We start from the raw sequence: 20,868 nt of genomic DNA, 5'->3' as shown, positions 1-20,868 counted from the left end.
ACATATTCAAATATACCAAAGCAGCATGTTGTTTGGCTTGTTTTGCTAAAGAAAATACAGCACATTTTTTCCGAAATCATTCACCAGATATTTCATAAGTAATCACTGTATAAGAATTACAGCATTTTCTTAGGAACTTTGCTGGAGAACCAAGATATAAATGAAACAAAGACAGATTCTGAAGAGCTTTAAAAATAAATATGCATAACGCATATTTGTGTAATTAAGTAATTTCTCAGTGGTACAGTAAATATATAAAGACTACATACCTGCATTGGTTATGGATTCTACCTGGATGAATGCTAATATAGGGTGACACAGTTTTATCCACATAGGATCCAAATCCAAGTCGAAAATCAAGAGAAATATTTGCCATCTTTTTAGATAAAGCAAATCCAACGGAATTTAGTTTTTCTATATTGTTGTGCATAGAGGCTGAGACATCAACTAAATAATAAAGATCCACAGGGTATTTCTCTAGAGGATGAACTTTTAACATAAAGTTTGCTTCACTTCCTGATTCAAAGGAAACAAATAAGTTTATTTACTATTTTTGAATGGAGACTCTTAAAAATACATTTATTTTTGCAGCAACCTCAGCACAAAGTTGTTTGTGTCAGCAAACAGAAAAACAAACAAACAAGAAAACCTCTCAAATGAAACCTTGAAGCATCGTTCAAAAATAAGCCATAAAGGGGCTTTTTGTAGACATTTTGGGATTTTCTGGGGTTTTTTTTGTTTTTTTGTTTTTTTAATTTGTAGGAGCACTGTGCAATTTATTGTAAAAATCAGACCTCTCCCCATTTTCTTTTAAACTCCTGGTTATGCAATCCCTTTGGCTTTATATCAAAAAGCAGTTATGACTCACACAGGACACAGATCTGCATATAAATTGTGGTCAGTCACTTCAAGGTTGACACTTCTAAGTATGTAAGTGTATCCTGCAAATAGTTTGTCATATGAATCTAAACCAATATGTGTACCATAAACACAGCACAGGCTGAAAAACTCAAATTATGTTTCAAGTTTATACCAATCTACTTCCAAAGATTCTATAAGAAAACTCAGTAAGATCAAAATACTTTAAAAAAGAGGTTTTACTATGAAAAAAAATCCATCTTTTGGTGTATACAAACAGAACTCTTATTTCAGGATGACAAATGTCTGCCTCTCCTGCAGAACCACATCACGTTCTTGCATGTAATAAAACTGTTAATGTTTGGGAAGCCACTAGAAATAGTTAACACATTTTTGCTTGCCTAATATTCTGTATTGTCAGCAAAGTGACTGGAGTATGGGCAGCACAGGTACACTAATGCCTGACTTCAAATGGTTCATTATTTTGTCACCAAAAGTGTGAGCTCACAGAAGAAATGAGGGAGTAGGATATTCTTGTGATGAGTGCAGAATGCAATTCAGCATTACACAATGAAGATACAGCAAAGGACAGGAGGAAGGGAGACATTATGGAAGAATTATGCAGGTTTTCAATAAAAGCTATCTGAACACATTTAGAAAAAAACTCACTAAAAAACCCCACCTGAAATATGACTTATCTGTTCATGACATGTACTAGCACATATGACAGATAGCATAATTAAGGTACATGTAACAAAGATCTCAACCAGGAGAGTTAAACTTTCTTCCAATGGTCTTTGAACATAAAAACCTGGAAATACCATGATTTTTCTGTATCAGATCTTGCATGAAGAAAACAGAATTTTAATGTGCCGGAACTTAACTGTTTCCTCTTTGCCACTGTAAATCAAACTACTTTTTGTAAGTGAACTTTGCAGGTCTCCAGTTTGCATAGAGCAAGCTGTTGAGTGCAGCTTTTATTTTTTCCCATGTAAATCCTGACAGTTGGGTATATGTAAACAATGACCAAAAAACCCAGTATCAAAACAAAACCATCTTTGTCTGCATGATTATACTGTATCAAATTTCTGTTTTGAGGCACAACTATAGATGTATATGTGTATTTCCCTGGGGAATAAAATACAGGCAAGATGTCTATATATCAAAAGTTACTCTTCTAGAGCACTCAGAATTTCAGCCTTCTGCCTCTCTGATGCAAGAACTTCCACAAAGCATACAGAACCCCAAACTTAATTACACTATTTACTGGCAAAAAAGTTTCATTAAACCAAAGTTTAGAAAGCTAAATTTTTTCTATGAATCCAGTATGCCTTTGGAAGTAAATGTAATTACAGACACTTCTAGAGCTAGCTCGTTTCCAGTACAAAGCAGAGTATCCATCATTTCTCTGGAAGGAGAGCGGGGAAAAGAGAGGAAGTGCTGATGTTACTTTTTCAGTTTGTTATTATAAAGATGGAAAACCAGAGTTGCTTTGTGCTTTACGCTCATGCAGGTCCTTCCTTTTTCCCTTGTGACTGACAGAAAATTATCTTTTTATACAGTGAAGATCAGCAAGATACCTTTCCTATTCATGTAATCTTTTTCTACCAAAGACTGATCCCTCTTAAATGACATATTTCTTTCCCCAAATATAGTTTACAAAAGAAAGAAATAAATTAAATTTTATCATATGAAACATACCCTGCATCCCTTTACATCACCTTCCACTTCTGCTGTTGGCTACAGCTATTTTAGAGAACATGGCAAATAAAGGTATACCAGAAAAATCTCATATCCATAAAAGAGCTTGTAGATTTTATTAGGGGCAGGCATATCACATTTTATAAATGAAATGTTAGGCAGTGAATATCTAAGTCTCCTTTAGCAGGAATCCAGCCCTTTCTTATATACTGGCTTTGGTGTCTTCACAGTTGTCTAGTCAATGGACTTAAAAGTAACCAAATTATCAAGAAGCTTATCAAATGGTGAATGATGAATTTAGGAATTCTAGCCCAATTTACTTTCAATAAGGAGTACAGTTTATATTCATGTAAGGGAAAACTATTCTAGTGTAAGTAGCTAAAGAATCAAGAAACCATAACAGAAAACAGAAGACTACCTAAAATCCCTTTTCCACTTATTACTGGTATTATTCTAACCTTCAGCTGTGTTTGACAGAAACACTTCTTGCTGAAGACGGCAGTTGAATATGGGAGCAACACCATCATAGTCCTGCAATATAATGTTATGCCATCATTCTTCAAAATAATTATCCCAGACGCTTCTTCACAAAATATCTGTACCTAGTAGTATTGTATTTAGTTTAAATTGATTATAATATCAATGTGTTAAGAGACAACCCAACCTGGACGCAGTTGGACCGAAACTTTTCCTGGTGTCACTTGTGTATTTGTTTCATGGTCACTGGGTATTGTGACATGAACTGTGGGATTTTCTACAAAATCTGATTGGCAGCCTCTTTTCATTAAGTTGAAAACAGTGTCACAGCGTCCCTTCTGTGTTGCGTCGGCCATGAAATTCTGTTTTATAAGAGACAAAAAGTACAAAACAATCTGAGCTGAAAAAAACAACTGTAATATCTTCAAAGGAAAGAGAAAAACAAAATAATAGTCTTTGAAGCCACAAAATGTGCTACTATAATTGCATAAACTGTAGAATGAGTTCATGGAAGTCAGATGTTTTTAATAAGGGCAATGACAGAATATTTAAATTAGAAGTTAAACATAATTGCTACAATGACTTTCTTCTACAAAACAAAACTTTTGTATGAGAAAGAGGATCTTGCACAATCAGAAAAAAATTACTTTGGAGAAAAAGGAAACTATGTACTGTCACTATGTCACTAAAAAAAGCTCTGCCCTGCTATGAGTTAGTTATACCAAGAAAGTGTCATTCACATGACATTGAAACAGGTTAGTTTCCAGAGGAATCCACTGGTAATGTTACTTAGGCTAATATTTAAAAGTAGCAGCAGAAGCCAGCTTTAGATTTATCTAACCTGAATTTGTCTATCACAGATGTTTAAGTTTTACCCCACACCCTACACCAAATCTAAAGACCAGCTGGACTATATCACTTCAATCCCCAGAAGGAGGAGACTACATAGTGCAAGGCTGGACAGCTTAAGATGCCACCACCAAAAAAAAAGGCCACTATGACAACAGGAAAGTGATTAGTAGTAGGATGATCTCAGAAGCAGCACTTCCTTTGTTGCAGTGAAAGGGCAAAGTCGCCAAAATTGTGCTAATGTGATCCACTGCAAAATTCCTTCCTGACCACAAAACTGATGATTAACAGGATCTTGATCATGCAAAGAAAAAAGACAAGATCCTTTGTATTCTTTCAGAGCATTGGTCCATCCTAGCCACAGCTGGAGACCAAACAATGGACAATCTCTGATATTTCAGAGGCGGATGGGGAAAATAAACAATCAAAAAGTGCATACAGCCAGATGTGTATTAAAGAGTAGTCATCCAGACCCTGAACAAAACAGAGAAAGCCCCTGAAGAACGAGACTCAACAGTCATTTAACTCGTTTTCCAAGTTCCAACTCATTTTTGTAGTCTGATATATTTTTTCCATATCCTTCTTCAATGTAGACAACTGAGATAACTTTTTAAAGTTACTTCTATTTATATACCCTTTTTGATGTATATACATTTCAAACAGGTAGACTTTGAACTATAAAGAACTTTGCTACTCTCATTGTTATCACTAACGACTGATAGATGTGTAGCATTTTCTGAAGCCGCTTACTCGAAATCATGTAATTAACTGGTTTTTCTGCCAAACAAAACCAGAAATTCCATATTCTTACAGTTCACAAATCAGTAACAATTTCAGAACAATTCTTGCTACCTAAGATCTATCTTCTGTGGTAAGTCTGAGAACTGATAGCTTCAAGTGTCGAAATAAGAAGAGTATAATTTTTTCCATTTGTGACAGGGTCGTAATATATGGTGATGTCAAAGTTAACTCCACTGCTAGTAAAACCTTTTGTTAAATGAAATAGGCATATATGTATAGACTTGCTCTGATATATAATGAGGACTTAATATAAATTACTGATAAGTAATTTTGCTTTTGAAGCCAAAAAATGTTGAACTCTCAAAGTTACTACAAGTCTGCCAAAGCTGTCTACAAAGCAGATGGAACGCATTAAAAAGTTCTCACTTTATTTAAAATTACCGCAATTTTCCAAATAAAAGATTGTATTTTATCCTTTGGAAACAAAATATATTTCACATGATTTCTCAGGTTCTGTCTCCAGAGGTCATTTAAAGATTTTCCTGCTATTTCTCACTATAATGTTCATGGTTTCAAAGTCTTTTATCTTTATAAAGATCAGAAGCAGCTAAAATATAAAGGAAAAAGTAAATAAGCAAAATGCCATACCTCTTGAGCACACCATCCACACTCCGGACCCAACGCAAGACACTTTGTGCATGTTCCTGCATTTGAAGTGGCACATCTGTTTTCCGCTACAATGAAATATAAAACCAAACATTCATGATTTATGATGATATGTGGGAATTGTAAAATACCTAATTTTAAACCAAGATTTCCAAAATTACTTCACCGGATTAAGAGTGCTGACAACGTATCCAAACAGAAGTAAAACAGAACAAAGGCACCTCAGCGAGGGAATCTTGCTGTATTTTTTTTTTGATCTACAGTTTAGAACTGTATGTACAGATTGAATAAAATCCATTCCCAAGGCCAAATTTTTAAGATCCTGATTTAGAATAATTTTGAAGTGAAAGTTTGTCTTCGGCATATACCCTGTTGATTTACTGCGTAAGTGAAAAAATTTACTAGGTAGCTTTTCTCTTAATAGACATTTTCCTTCTAAGTCATTTACACTTGATTGAGTTATTCATTATTCTCTTTGCATGGAACCCAAAATATTTTCTCACCTTCTATAAATATTCCCTCTCTGCATTTTCTGGAATGAATAGTTTCCCAGAAGATGCAGATTTTTTTTTTTTTTTTTTTCAGAAGTGAATACAAATTTATCCAACATTACGTGTGAGACAGATTGAAGACACATTCTGTACTAACAACTGCAAAAATTGTGCCTAATAACGGGTCTATCAGCAAGCCCTTTATACCCTTTCCACAGCTTTGTTTTATAGGTCATTACTTAAGTTACTACTCTTTGCTACAAAACTTTGGCAGTCAGAATTGAGAAGAGATAGCATTTTCAAGGAACTTGGTCAGCTTAACTTGAATGTCAGCACTAGAATATCCTTTCAGCACGTTCAGCACAACTCCCTTGCAGACCAGTGTGCCTCTACATGAGACAGAATTTGCCTGCCAAGAGCTATGAGGAAGGCACATAATACGACTCTTCGGTGCACAGCACAGTAGCAGTGCTGTTTAACAACACTGCTTTGTGGCATATCCAGCATGGCATGTTGTAAAAATCACTGGAAACAAAATAAAGTTAATTACGGCATACTGGAAAGGCTACATCTGTTAATTGGTCCCTCATGATAATGTGCATATTATCATATCAAAACAGTTTGGAGAAAGGTTTGCTTTTCATCCAAAGTTTTGGCTACATGGACTGTCTCTCAGATTATTTCTTCCCAATCTGCAATAATGCAAACCATCACTCTTTTTAGAGTAATGCGAGTAATTTATTACAGTGAAAAGCTGTATTAGGAAAACATGTACTAAAATATCTTTTTAATCTTTATTTAACTGTTTTCAGCTATGGATTCAAAGATGAGATCCTGTATCATATGAACTCTAGTCCTCAGTGGGTCACTCTGAATAACTGATGATCCAAGGAACTAATCACAGCTTGCGAATTATTAGCATCAACAACACATATACCATTATCAGTTCTAACAAGATAGAAAAGCCTAGTACAGCACAACTGCAGCATTATACTGATGACATACAGGTTAGTGGCAATTTAATTAATTTCAAAACTGAGACCTATATTTCTATTTTGTATAAACGGCTGTTGACAATTTTTGCCATGCAGGCAATGTGAGAAAAGAAATGTGTATGAAAGGGAGAGAAACTCTTACAGATATGATAGAAACAATAAGCTGAAAAGCAGCCCAGGAAGATGCTGGAACAGACAGAAAACTGACTAAAGGGTGGGAGAGGTGGACAGGAATAAGCAAAGGAGGAGTTGCTAAGGAGAGAGAAAAGAACAAGACAAAATCCAAAAGGTTTTTGTTTGTTTGTTATAAAAAACAAACACAGCAAGTTTGACTTGGATGTGCAATGAGAGCAAGCACATTCTGCACTGGCACAATAAAACTTCTTTGCATTTATAAGAAGATGGCAACAGCACTTCATATTCTGCCGTCCAAAAGAGCAGACCTGGAGGTCACAGAAAAGGTTACCACAAACTGCAGGAGAGGAGAATGAGGATGAGGATTCCAGGTAGGTACCGACATGCACAGAGTTGTAGAACTTGCCACAGTTTCCCTTCTAGACAGTATTGGTAAAGCGCAAAGACACAGGATGAAAAGTTGAAGGAGTAAAAAGAATGCAGTTGTTCTTGGCACAGAAACATCACTCCCATCTTCAACTGGTTACCAGAAACAACAGAGATGAAAGGCATTGCAAGAAAAAGAGAGTAAAGTGATGGATTCAGTAAAAGTGTCAAAGGACAAGGAAAGATATGAATTGCTAATCTGCAACATAAGAGTGGCTAAAGACCACCATGGGGCAAAATAGGGAGGAGATGACATGAAATCAAGTTAACATCCACTGTAAGAGATAGAGCTGTTCTGATAAGAATAAATAGTTGACAGGAAGAAATGAGAGACCTGTGTTTCTAGCTATACAGATAAGGAATAAGGCAAATTAATTCCTGGTCATCGTAATCAGTAAACCGAAGTAAACCAAATAATGAGTCTGGCCCAATTAATTTCCCACAGTAATGTCTGAGACTCCTTTCTTAAAACATATAGGTATATCTGCATAACACACATTTTCCAAAATTAAATACCATTGACGATGTAACAAAATATTACTATCTTATTGTAATATGCACTTGCTAAAATAAAATAGTATGTGTCTATGGCTGGAACAACTGTACCATATTTCCAGATGCACTGGAAAAGTGACTGAAAAATAATTCTCCCAATTTTTTTTTTTTTTTTTCTGTATGGTTAATTTACTGAATCTATTGAAGCTTGGTTTATTAATACAGTCTGCCTCATAAAATATAGGGGGGAGTGTCCTTCTAAACTGCTAAGGCAGAAAAAAAGATCATAAACCCCAGTTTGTGTTCTCAATGTGATCATGGCAGATGAAATCCTTTAACAAATGAGATACACAGTATTGCTGGATGCAAATCTCTTTGCTGATAATTCTCCACACTCAAGAGCTCCATTTTCGCAACATGAAGTCACAGATTGGCAACTGACAAGCTTGGTACAATTGGCTCAAAAAGTTGATTTTTTTGGAATAAAGAGAAACTTGAAAAAGGTTTATTAATGCCCAAGAGACATGCTGGCTACATCACTACCATAGTTCCCAAGTACATAGTCCCTTATAGCTGTAACATTTATGGACATGCTTTCATTCATCAAATATTTATTATTCAGTTATAAGCCTACTCTAAAACCATAACTGATTTAGTATAAACTTCTCAGTTTCTTTTAAAAGTCATATGCTAAAGCAAGAAATTTTTTTTTTTTTTTATGAGTTGGCTCAAAAAAGAACAGATTTTTCCTGCCACTTCACCAAAAACAGAGTCCAGACAAGACTGAGTTACAGTTTAGCCAAAGCTATGGGCAAGTTTCTACTGGCTTGGTTATAACTAATGTATGCCAAAAGGTATTTTCAACAAGGGCCAAATTTTGTGCTGGGAACATAGGCATATGCATATAATAAAAAGTGAGTGCAGCAGGTTAAACTGCACTTTTCCAGTCTCCGACTGCAGCTATTTACAGTGATCACAGGTGTGGCAAGCCTAAACTCTCAGCAACAAGAAGGATCAAGGCAAGACAAATATCATATATGTTCTAATCATATCCTGCCTCCCTATTATGAAAATAACTTTATCATGATCAGGGTATTTATCTCAGAGATGAAATAATGCACACTGGTGTTTGAGAGGGGATGTTAAACAGGTTTTCAAACAGAGAGCACTTTGTTCAAGTACAGCCAAGAATTCGGATTGATATCAACTTCACTGTTGGTACACGTTTGTGCTGTTTTCAGAGGGTGTACCATTTGCTTTCTTAAAAGAGAACGCCAAAATATAACTATCAGTTTATACTCCCGGATAGTGGTTCACAGACTGTTGAACACTAGTTAAGGCAAAGAAGATACGGAATTATTTAGCCTCTATAGAGCTTTTTTTCCTTAAATTCTGCATCCAGTCTTGTTCTAGGGCAGCAATCGGCCTCTCCACTGACAATGTGGCCTTCAATAATGTAGCATCACTTTGGAGAAAAAATGTAGCTTTTATGCAGTATACTGCAGTTATCTTCACCTTTTTGTCTTTCTTCAGGAGCTAAACATGACTCCTGCAAAGGGAACAGGCAGTAACTGTCCCAGCCAACACACAGCTTCTCAATTCACTATGGCTGAATGTGCAGATACAATGAAAAGCATTGTAAAAGTGATGGGGGGGGGGAGATTTTTTCCATTATTATTGTGTCTGACACTTGCTCAGATTACAAGGAAAAAATGAGTGCCTATGCTTTAACTGCCGATCCTAAAACCTAATCCTGGAATTGGGGTTTTTTACCCCCCTTTTCCAAACAAGCAATAATCCTCTCTACCCTTCATGCACAATGCCAATGCTTTAAGAACATGCTTTGTCACCACCAAGAGGGTTAGAAGGTACGCCTCAAAATCAGCTTTAAGAGGTCCTCACCCTTGCCCAGAAAAGATTTCAACTTGAAAACTGTATATCTATTATGCTTTATAAAAAATTCCCAAGATTACCTGAGCAAAAACACCAGAAAACTTTTCTTCCCTCTCCCTTTCTTCTACTATATACTGGATTTGTTAATTGGTTTCACTTCTCTATTAATGGTTGTCCACTTTAGTTTCACTATTCAGACAGGACCTAAACTGCACACTGATTTGAAAATATCCTTTACCAGCAAGAGAAGCAGCATTAAACTAAAACTTGTAAGAGACAAGTGTGCTTGCTAAGAAAATAAGATGTGTAAAGGAATGGTGCAAAACATGACTGGCACTGTTAAATCCTAAACTCTGGAAAAATACTTCTGTAAATCTGGCAAGTGAGTAAAAGCAAAAATACTTCTGTAAACATGTCAAGTGAGTAAAGCCACCTTTGCATTAAAGCAAACAAAAAAAAACAAACCAAAAAACACCCTAGACTTTGTTTTTCTACTAGTCATTAAAAAAAAAAAAATAAATCAAGTGTTATGGTGTTCCTAAAAAGACAAACTGGAGTATACTGGAAGAGATAAACCGTAATGTGGTTATAGAGAAGAGATATAAATGAGACATAAATAAGAAGTATACCTGGTAGTATATAGAAGTATACATCTGGATAAATGCAGTGAAAACTGTCACTAGTGGACAAGTCCTGTTGACTGATACAGGCTCCCATTCCTAACTCTGCCAATACCTCCCTGATACTTTGGGGATTCCCCAATTAATCTGCATTGCCATATGAACACAGTACCCTATGAACATGAGCGGCATTACTGAGAGCAACATGAATGACACAAATAAAGTGCCATCAAAATGCAAAGTAACGCAGTAGTATGCCTCATCGTACAAGAGTTCATCATGTCTTTGCAAGCTATGCAGTAAAATAACCAAGATCTTCCCTTTTTGCAGATTGTGCAAGATCTGAGTGATGTCACTCAAGAGAACTCATGCTGGATATCAGCTGAACAAGGCAAAGGCAAAGGGGGAGGAGGAAAAGGGGGAGAACTCTGCCAACACAGCATTAGAAAAGCTCTGGCAGAAAAGGACAGTCGTAGCTGATGCTGGAGGACAGCAAATGTATCAGAAGTCTGCTGTGTAATGGCACATGGAGATGGAGTTCCCAAGCAGTGCACGGACTTCAATAATTAGAGTATAATATAGACATTAGGCTTCAAGGAGGTACTCCTGATACCTCTCTGAGCCTACACGTGTTAGCCTCACCTCTCGGAAAAGTTTAATTACATATAAATGTTGCACATCATTCAAGAGGAGAACTTGGAGAACAGAAGCCTCACACAGATGCATATAAACTCAAGTTTTTCATGTATGCACATCGGTTTAGAGGATTTTTTTATTTTGTCCGAAAGATGAATACAGCAGCATTTTGGAAAAGGTACTACCCAAAATAGCTACTGGTTACACATAGGACTCACAAACACAACATTCAAACCACTGCCTCAAACATGACCTTGACTGTGGGAGACAGAGCTACTGACTACTCCAGACTTAGTTCCCAAGCCACAATACAGAATGAAAACAAGCAATGTAACCTTGAAATTTTTCACAACACACAATTTTTGTATCTTGGCCAACTTTGTTTGTAGCCTCTCCTTTCCATGGAACTTCCTGCTTTTACGGGAGATGGTTAAATTTTGTTGATGCAATCTATGCCTGCAAACAATGAGTCAAACACTATTTGGCTTCTGAAATCAACCTATTCTGTCTCTTGCAAATAAACACAGAGGACAATTTACTCTGATTATATAATTAGAAGAGACTAATTTCCCACAGCCATTTGCTTTTATGGCAGAGGTTTGATTGTCCTGTTTGCACAGCTTTGCACCAATAAAAATGAAAGCATATGGAATCAGAGAGCTTAAATATTTTTTTATTAAATCCATCGATTTAAAGGGAACTTCAGGATGTGTGGAGCTGTGTTAATTCCCCTGTTTCCTAGGACAGAACATGTGCATAGGAATCATTACACGCTAGTCATTTCAGCTGCTAAATCTCCCTTGGAGTTGGCCAGCTTGGACACAGTCATGCTGTTCGAGTGAAGCCTGGAACGGCTACTGCCATATTTCATTGCTAATTTAATTTATTGTGTATTAGTAAGCACTGTTAGCAAGTAGCACATCAAGAACCTAGAATGGTCAGTATATTCCTGTGTATACTACAAAGTCTTTACCTAAATATGAGGTCATGATGAATATAAACATAGACACAAATGACTATTTTTTGGCTGTTTCGACCTTGAATAAAAGATGAGCCCAAGCTGCATCTCCCACCATTTTCTATAGCTCAACCTCCTTAAACCAGACCCTCAACCTCCAATCGCCTCCCTAATCTACCTTTCTATTGTATATCTAGTCTTCAGATTGCTGCTTTCTGCCCCATAAAAGAACTACTTCTTCCTGGCACTGTGCTTTCATTCACAAGCCCAGACACAGTGCAGAGGATGGGCAACAGCTCAGAGCTATTTCTTCCCAAGGAGTGTCACCACAGACTACCCGATCCATGGGTTCTTAGTCCACAGCAATGCAAACAGCTCACTTCACTTTTATCTGCATACACTGTGAGTTGGAACAAACTTACTCTACATTCCAGACTGTAACTCTCAAAGCTGAAAACCTAATGGAACCCGTCTCTCAATTCTGAACACAAAATGGTAACCAAGTTGTGCTTCTACAGAAGTTTTTCCTGAAACAAACCAAAAGCCCCAAACCAAACACTGTGCACCTGTGTATATTAGGATGACATGTCAGGGTTAAAGCAAGACACTGAACGCATAATACTTAGTTTACACTCACAATGAGGAAACCTCAAAAAAATGAAATAGAAGCTAAGACTGGTATCAGAGAGGACAACCACCAGTCCCCTTAAGGACTTGTAGTATGTAGTCCACAAGTTTGGGAGAAGCATTTATTAATCAGGGCTATTTTTGAAATGCTATTGCGTTCTGGACTACAAAGTGTCTGTGTTTGTTATTTTCAGTACTTTTCTTTTAAATTAAGTCTTCAATCTTCAAACATGGTTACTGGCCCCAAGATAAATGGAATATGGTAAAAACTGTCTGGAAGTTTCTTCTAAATTGTTTTGGTTACTTTTATGCTCTTCGAACGCAGAAACAGTTAGATGTCATATTTTAATTAACTGTGTGATAACAGCACAGAAAACTCTTAAGATCCCACTTGATGATTAACAGCTGAATTACAAGTTCTTCAAAGGTGAGTTAAACTACAGTGCTTTCATCAAAAATGGATGAACGCAAAGATCTCCTAAGGGAATAGTGAGAAATTAGTTTCCTCAAAAAGGAGATACATGCATTGTTCACAAACATTCTAAAAAAAACCCAACCCCAAAACCCAATCCCACCTGTCACTGGCCAACGTCCTTTTTAAGTTTATATAAGCCTGTTAGGTTTTTATAATCTGGAGGCAAAGACTACACAAAATATGACTACAGGCTATAAAATATGCAGACTTGCATACGAACTGTAACTATTGGTGCATATACACTGTTTAAATACAAGCTCCTGCTTGTGCTTCTGCAAGTATCTACATATGCGTATGGTTTGCAGCTGCAGTTTAAATGCTCTGTAAGGGACAGCCTTCAAACACGCAAATTCTAGATTTTAAACAGGTAGTGGTTTATTTAATGTTCTGAAGTAATGCCACATTTTTGACAGCAAAATGCAGTCCAACAGTTTTGCTTAGGTTGGAAGAACATGCTTGGTGATGTCATCAGTTTTATTTAGGTAATTTTGCATCATTTATGCCAGAGTATAATTTGTCTCAAGTTTCCTTATTCCTTGGGAGTCTTGTTTGTGCAAGAAGATGGGACCTCAGTTCAGCTTTCCAGCAAGAAGCTCTCATCTCAGAGAAGTAAGTTGTCCTCAGGACAGTACTAACCCCTGTCACCCTGCAGACATGAAATGGAAATAAATTGTCCTCTTAAGTACAGTAGAACAAGCGGAATTCACTTAGCCTAATTCCCCTGAACACCAAGAAGGAACAGAATTTATTTTGGAAAGGACAGTTGCTGGTTTAATCAGACTTGGACTACTTTAGTGATGCCACCACACATCATGCAGCTGTATTCATAACACTGCTACAACAACAGCAAAATACCAAAAATACTTGAGTTTTCAAGAATTGAACCCAAGGAAATATTGCTGATAACAACTTGCTTGTTAACTCCCATGTCAGTCGGCAGAGAAGGGGCCTGAAGGAAAAATAAAAATCCAATATCCAGGAACATCAGTCCGCCTGTCTGAAGCTACAGAATTTTCCTCCTCCAATAATTGCAGTTAAAATCTCTGTCTTAGTATCTTTTGCTAATTATAAATACTTCAGACTCATTACTGTCACCATGGGTAATAGCAGGCAGAAATCGCTGCAGGCATATGGCAATGAAGTCATGGGAAGCACAGAAACATATGAAGAAAAAAGTCAATTATGAGCTTTGCAAACTTCTGAATTTACGCAAATATAGCCTCAGCTAGAAGTTGCCTTTTTGGCAGCTTTCTAATGCTGTAAATTCCAATCATCCTGAAACACTTACATTTTGCTCAAGGGGTTATTCTTGTTCTGCCACCAGAACAAGGGGGAATCCTGAATGGCTGGCAAGAAGTTTTCTTTTCTTCTTGAAGAAAGGTTCCATTACAGTGGACAGTGAACTAATTCATTAGAGCCCCACTTCCTTCCCAAAAGCTAAACTAAATAGCCCAAGTCCATTTATGTAAACTGCCAAAATAAAAACAAAAAACGAATCTTTTAATAAAATTCAAGTGCTTAGAGAAGAATAACAGACCATATCCTACTTGGTCCACCATAAATTACGCCTATTTAAGCTGATCAGAAAGAAGTATTACATCTTTCCTCTGGTTAGACAGAAGTCAGCAATTAGTAATGGACACATACAGGAGCTCTGAAGACAGATTTTGCTGGAAATGGGGACATAAGTAGAAACAGAAACACTGAGGCTTGAAGAATTTAATTTAAAAACCCCAAAACCTTTATTAACAGAGAGGAATCAATATTCTTCTCCAGAATTTTGTTTTCAGTACATTCAACTTGAGAAGCCAGATTTATATCAAGATGTCTGTACTACTGATTGCAGTAAAAGCACAGGATAGTTCGCATATATGATTCTTGAAAATATAACATATGATTTTAGTGTCATTAATGTATTTTAAGAACACCGAGCACACTTTAAACCTCAGGACATGAAAACATTCTGCTTGTCTCTCTTACCTCTGACAGAACTCATTAAATCCCAGTCACTGCCCAAGATACACCTATACCAATACCAAAAAAGTATGGTATTGCTATATGCAGTTTTAAAAATGTACATTGATGAGAAATCAAATAATACATGTATATAGTATAGATTTTATTTGTACAATACGGCTAATGTTTCTTACATCAGGCCTATTCTAAAGAAGTGAGATCCCTAGCTTCTAAGGACTTCCTCCCAAAAATAATGAGGAATCTGACTTTCTCAAACAGCCTGGATAAATTACCAGCAGCCCATAGTCAATTTACACAATCTGTAAATATACTATCTTATGGTTCTCTTCTCATACCTCCTACTGTAGATAACTAATACAAATTGTCCCAAGTTCAAGACACAATTAACATGGACATGTCATCAGGAGTTTCTTCTAGGGACTTGAAAAATATTACCAGCATTTATGCATTTTGTGGAGTATAAGGGAGATTATAATCTGATGTTTTAATGTCCTGTTGTTGAATATATAACCAGATGAGGTCTTATTTGATGAAGATTTTCTTAAGCTTCTATAAAGCTCACAATCTGACATCTTTCTGATGCTCAGATTGTACTTTAATGCAAAATCAAGTTTATTTATTCAGGTCTCTTGACTAATGGGGTATAATTCCTGTTCGCTCAGTTGTTGCAGTTTCAACCCCTGAAAGTTTAAGGACCAGAAAAGAAGCTACTGCCTCTTCAAACTGCTATGCAGAGTATTCCTGCTTCGTGCAATCTTCAGGCTGACTTCATGGTTTCCTTCAGGAGCAGCATGTCCTAAATGACAAAGAGACAACCTTCCCAGAGCACCAGGAGTATGGTTATTGCTCTTCTTGTTGGCAAACTGCCCATCTCCTCGTTTCCCAGTCTCACCCCATCCCAAATATCTGTAGCATGGAAACAGTGTGAATAACTATAAATGCTACCACCAGTATCATTCAACTTGCAAACCCCATAAAATAAAAAATCCCACCACATAAAACCCCTGAAGAGACATGAAATTGCAACAGATTATGAGAAGTGTACCATCTGCAAAGCAAATTTATGCATACCATTGGCATAATATGCTCCTTGGGCAATGTGCAGACAAGCAAACCTCCCCCTCGCTATTCCTCGGAACTGCAATTTAGAGCCCTCTCAGACACCCAGGTTGGCTTTCACAAAGATGGTCCAATACCCCTAGGGAGCAGATCACCCACGCAGACTCAGGAAATTAAAAATGGGTTTTCTCTTCTTCTTGGATTGTTTTAAGCCTTAGGAAAAGCAGAGTTGTCTCAGTGCTGAGTATCTCATACAACACAGCTTCTTCCACTGAGTCCCAAACGGGGCCAGCACAGAAGAGAAATCAACAGACAAACACCAGTTAAAACTATCATGATGTTTCATTTATTTCAGACCTTTTTTTGTGTGCAGGGACATTTCCTGACCACCTCTCTTCAAAAACAGTTCTTCCATGGGTGGTTTGAATGACTCTTCCTATTCCTTTGAGAAGTAAACCAGTAATGACTTATGAAACTTTCTAACTAGAGGGAACACACATGAGAATCTGACATGACAAGACTGGCAAAACATCAAAGACCCAGATGAGGGAACACTACTGAATCTGTTTGGCATGAGAAGTTATGCTATTGGGATAAATCAATTAACAGTTGTCCCTGCCATGATCACAGATCTTCTACTTTCCCAACCCCCCTAACATCTTTCCAAATGACACACTAAAGAAGACTTAAAATACCAACTTTTAAAGGGTCAGGAGATTTGTCAACCATGACTACGTAACAGAATTGTGTGACTGTTCTCCAACTCCTAAATCAGGGATAAAGATTTTCATGCCATCCCATTCCTGTGCATCATGTTTACTTCAGCTTCATAAAGGAATGACTACCTAGATATTTCTAAGAGCACCAAACACCTTAGTTTCAAATTTTAATATATGTAAAAACTGGTTTTGAGACACTGCTGAGATTTGAACCAATGTCCTCTGTTAACCTTGACCAATCAGTCATTCCTCAGTATTTAAATGTACAAATTCCATATGCTTATACAGCAGATAAAAACCAAAGGGTTTCTGAACAAGGAAAGGGGACTGTCTCCACTGAAGGGAGCACTTACACAACTGGTTAACACAATGCATACACATGCTCTCGCTGCAGAATTCAGCTTTTATTCAGTTTACTGGTTTACAACTGCAGGAGTCTGTCAGATTTTAGTGTTCAAATATAACCTTGGGATCTGTAGAAACCACTATGCAACTAGCTTCATTCTTATGTCAGGTATTTGTTTTAGTTGGCTTTGTGAACTGCAAAGTTCCTTTGGTGAGACTTAATGAACAAGGGACCCTTTGTAGAAGGCAGCAACACTAACCTTTTTATCTGAGCTCACAGAACCTTTAATTTGGGACTTGAAACTTTACAGCATTGCGAGACTTCCTTTCGCGCTCCTTGCAACTCCAAACCCAGGGCCAAATTCTACCTTCTACTTATCCCCAAGTGGTAACTTGCATCTCAAACTGCAGTCTGCAGAACAAATACCTCAGGTAGCGTCAAACCATCCATTTTTCAACTAGAAGAGCCACAAATGCTCCAACAAGAATGAATAAACTTGAGTTCCACGTACATTTCATATTAATTCTCTTTTAGAAATGGAGGTTCTATGCAACAGATATGCAGTTTCTGCCAACTCTGTACATAAATAAACTGAACTTGCTTATGGCACAGGATTGGCACAATGCTCTTCTCCATGCCCAGCCCTGTCAAGGAAGAAGCAAAGAGGAGTGGCTGCTTCAATAAAGCTGTGCTGCCAAATAGCTGTACGCGGAGCTGCTGCCCAGTCTCTCTCAGAGCAGACTGCAGAAGTTCAAAGAATCCAGGTGGTGCCGCACTGGCTGACAGCGCTATCAACCAAAAGCAAGAGGCACACAATAACAATAATAATCATAATGAAAAAAATTAATGTGTTCATTCACAGAGAAACAAACCAAAACACTCTTCTAGCTTCAACTGCGGCTCTAGCCTGTAAAGTGATTATGTATGAAGGAAAGAATTCAGTGTGACTTTCAGCTTTCATGTATTAGCAGAGGTTTCAAATGAAGAGGAAAAAACAAGGTCTATCTGAGTTACAGTCTGCCCAGTCTGGGAGCTGTTGTCACAATAAGCACGTAACCCATGACGTATCACCCATGTATATTTTCACTATCAAGCACAACAAAGAGAGCAAGTGCCCTTTGGTGCAAAAGCCCTGTGCACGATCCTCCCCTATGGCATTCTGTTCCAAAAGATTATTTGCACTAGCGTGTACCCAGGAGCTGCACTCATGAGCAAGCACAGCACTGCACTCAGGCACAGAACTATCCTCTCCATAAAGTTTCAATTAGCCTTTCAACTCAGTTACACTGCATAAAAAAGAATCTGGGATACTAAACACAAGATGTCATGTTTCATAAGAGATTTAATAATATTATATTTTATTTTTCCTATTGACATTTAGTTTGGGTTTGAATTCAAAATATGAAGCCAAAAAAGCAAAATAAATTATCCTATGAAAGTTAACAAATTATTCCATTGTTTTTAATAGCACTGGGCAAATCCCACTGAATTAGGCATGAATTTGTCACATATGCAATAAAGAACCTAAGACTAATACATTGTTACTTATTTTTAAGAAACCCATTGTAAATCTTATTTTTAGTTTTAAATTTGTTCAAGTTTTAAATTAACTCCAGGCCTTAACTTGGAATATGCAATTATTCCACAAGGGGAAAAAAAAAAATAAAATCAGGAGAGGTGACTGACAACTCGATCTGCTTTTCTGACCACCAAGTTAGATCCTTTATGAAATACCTGACTAACCTGATAGCTCTGTCTGATCAACGGCTATATGATCTAAGGTAGATCTTCACAAGCTCCTCTCAGCCTGCATGCCTCAAAACCGATTTGTCCCGGGGTTTCGGGAAGCCCTTCCACAATACGAGGGGTTACCCACATTTACCAGAGCCTCTGCCACCGCCGGGACCGTAGCTCCCGGGGAACTGTCAGCATACCCGCTCCCCCCAAGGCAAAGAGAAGGCGGTCTGCCCGTAACTATCCGTTTTAAACCCTGCCACCGAATGCCATGTAAACGATGAGAAAACGAGTGTTTCCACTCCCGAGAACTGTCCGTCCGCGCTCCGTGAGCCCCGGGGGGTCTGTGTGCCGCTCCCCGGAGGCTTGCGGAGGGCGCCGGGGCAAAGCAGGACCAGCTGCCCGCCGGGGCGCGCCGCTGCCCGCCGGCTCCCCACGCTGCCGGGGAGCTGCCACGGCTCCCAAAAGGCTGGGCGCCCCCGGGACGGGCGATGAAACCGCGGGCCGCTCTCCGGCGGGGTGAAGCGGGGGCAGGGGCCAGGCGCCCCAGCCCGCCACCCCCCGCGGGTATCCCCCGCCCGTGTGCCCGCGGCGCCGGGCGGCCCCAGCTGCCAGGGCTGTGCCCCGCGGGCAGCCGCCGATCCCGGGCCGGCCCCCCGCCGCCGCCGCCCGGCCCCCGCGCCAAAACCCCCGACCCCGACCCCGGCCCCGGCCCGGCAAGGGCGCGGCGAGCAGCCCGAGGGTCTCGGCAACTTACGGCGCTGGCAGAGTCCCGGCACGGCCGCCAGCAGCCGGGCCGCCCCCAGGAGGGGGCCGGGGCCGCGCTGGCACTTGGGCACGGAGACGATCCCCGCGGTGAGGCACGCCAGCAGCGGCACCCACATCATGCGCCGCGGCCGGCACCGCTCCCGCTCCCGCTCCCGCTCCCTCGCCCTCTCCTCGGGGCCGCGTCTCGGCGCCGCGGCGCGCTCAGTCCCGGCCCCCGCGGGGGCGGCGGCGGCGGCGGCGGCGGGGGAGGGGCGGCGGCGGGCCCGGCACAGGTAGGGCACGCGGCGGCGGCGGGGCGGGCGGGGGCCGCCGCATCTCAGGGGCAGCGCCCGCCGCGCCCCCGCGCCCCGCGAGGGGCGGCCCCCCGGCAGCGGCGGCGGCGCGGCCCCGGCTGAGCGCGAGGAGCGGCTCCCTCCATCCGCCTCCAGCCCGGCGCGCGAGGGGCGCCCGGCCGCGGGGAAGCACTTCGCACCGCGCGGGGAGCGGCGGCGGCCCCGCACCTCCCTCAGGGAAACGACCGCCCGGCGGCTGTCCCCGCCCCCTCCGCCCGCCGCCCCCGCCGCGCACCCCCGCCGGGGCGCCGCCGCCGCTGCCAGGTGGGCGCTGCCCGCCGCTGTCCCGAGCCGCCGCCGGGGCCGCTTCTCCGCGCCGCGGGGCCACGGTTTGGCGGGGGGGGGGGGGGGGCGGGCAGGGGAGCGCGGCGCTGCGCCGCCGCCGCCGCCGCCCGGGCCTCCCGCGGAGCCGTCGGGCCCCGCCGCGGTCCGTGCGCGCCGGGCCGGCGGGTCCCCGCGGTTGCTAGGAGACGGCAGCGAGGCCGGTTGCGCCGGCGGGGGCGGGGCCGGGCTCGGCGGTGAAGTCACTTGCGCCCGCCCGCGCCTCTTTGTTCGGCGGCGGCTGCCGGCGCCCATTGTTCCCTCCGCCACTGCGCCCCGGCCGCGCCAACGGCCGCCGCGGGGAGGCGGGCGAAGGCCGCGGGCACGGCCCGGCCCGGCCCGGCGCTGAACTGCGCCGCCCGCCCCTCGCCCCGCGCCGCTTCGGGCCTCTCGCCCCGCGAAGCCGGCCGCCGCAACCGGGCGCTCGGGCGACCCTCACCCCCGCGTCCGCAGCCCCCGTCGCTGCGCCCGGACCTCAGAAGCGCCTCCGGTGTCGTGCCCCCTTCCCCTCCCGGGGCGTCCCTCCGCCCCCAGCCAGGAGCGCGCCCGGGCCCTCGTACGGGCCAGCA

The 20,868-nt window shown here is 41.0% G+C and overlaps 1 protein-coding gene across 6 annotated transcripts in view; it reads right to left on the bottom strand.

The window, feature by feature from the left end:
• ITGB8 (integrin subunit beta 8) overlaps nt 1-20,868 on the bottom strand; it is a 50,159-nt gene that overhangs the window by 29,230 nt on the left and 61 nt on the right. For 3 of the 6 annotated variants that reach the window (XM_074900390.1, XM_074900391.1, XM_074900392.1), the window contains exons 1-4: nt 19,636-19,820; nt 5,275-5,360; nt 3,224-3,398; nt 270-516 (exon numbers count right to left, since the gene is read on the bottom strand). In XM_074900390.1, coding sequence (XP_074756491.1) covers nt 270-516; nt 3,224-3,398; nt 5,275-5,360; nt 19,636-19,765 — 638 coding nt within the window. In that variant the 5' untranslated portion in view covers nt 19,766-19,820. Of the gene's footprint in view, nt 1-269; nt 517-3,223; nt 3,399-5,274; nt 5,361-14,331; nt 14,359-19,635; nt 19,821-20,213; nt 20,263-20,868 lie in introns of those variants that run through there. The other 3 variants (XM_074900395.1, XM_074900393.1, XM_074900394.1) reach the window with 3 other exon arrangements.

Source organism: Athene noctua, chromosome 2, assembly GCF_965140245.1.
Source record: "Athene noctua chromosome 2, bAthNoc1.hap1.1, whole genome shotgun sequence".
Taxonomy (NCBI): Eukaryota; Metazoa; Chordata; class Aves; order Strigiformes; family Strigidae; genus Athene; species Athene noctua.
The sequence above is the reverse complement of the archived record's forward strand: the minus strand, read 5'-3'. Positions and strand labels throughout refer to the sequence as shown.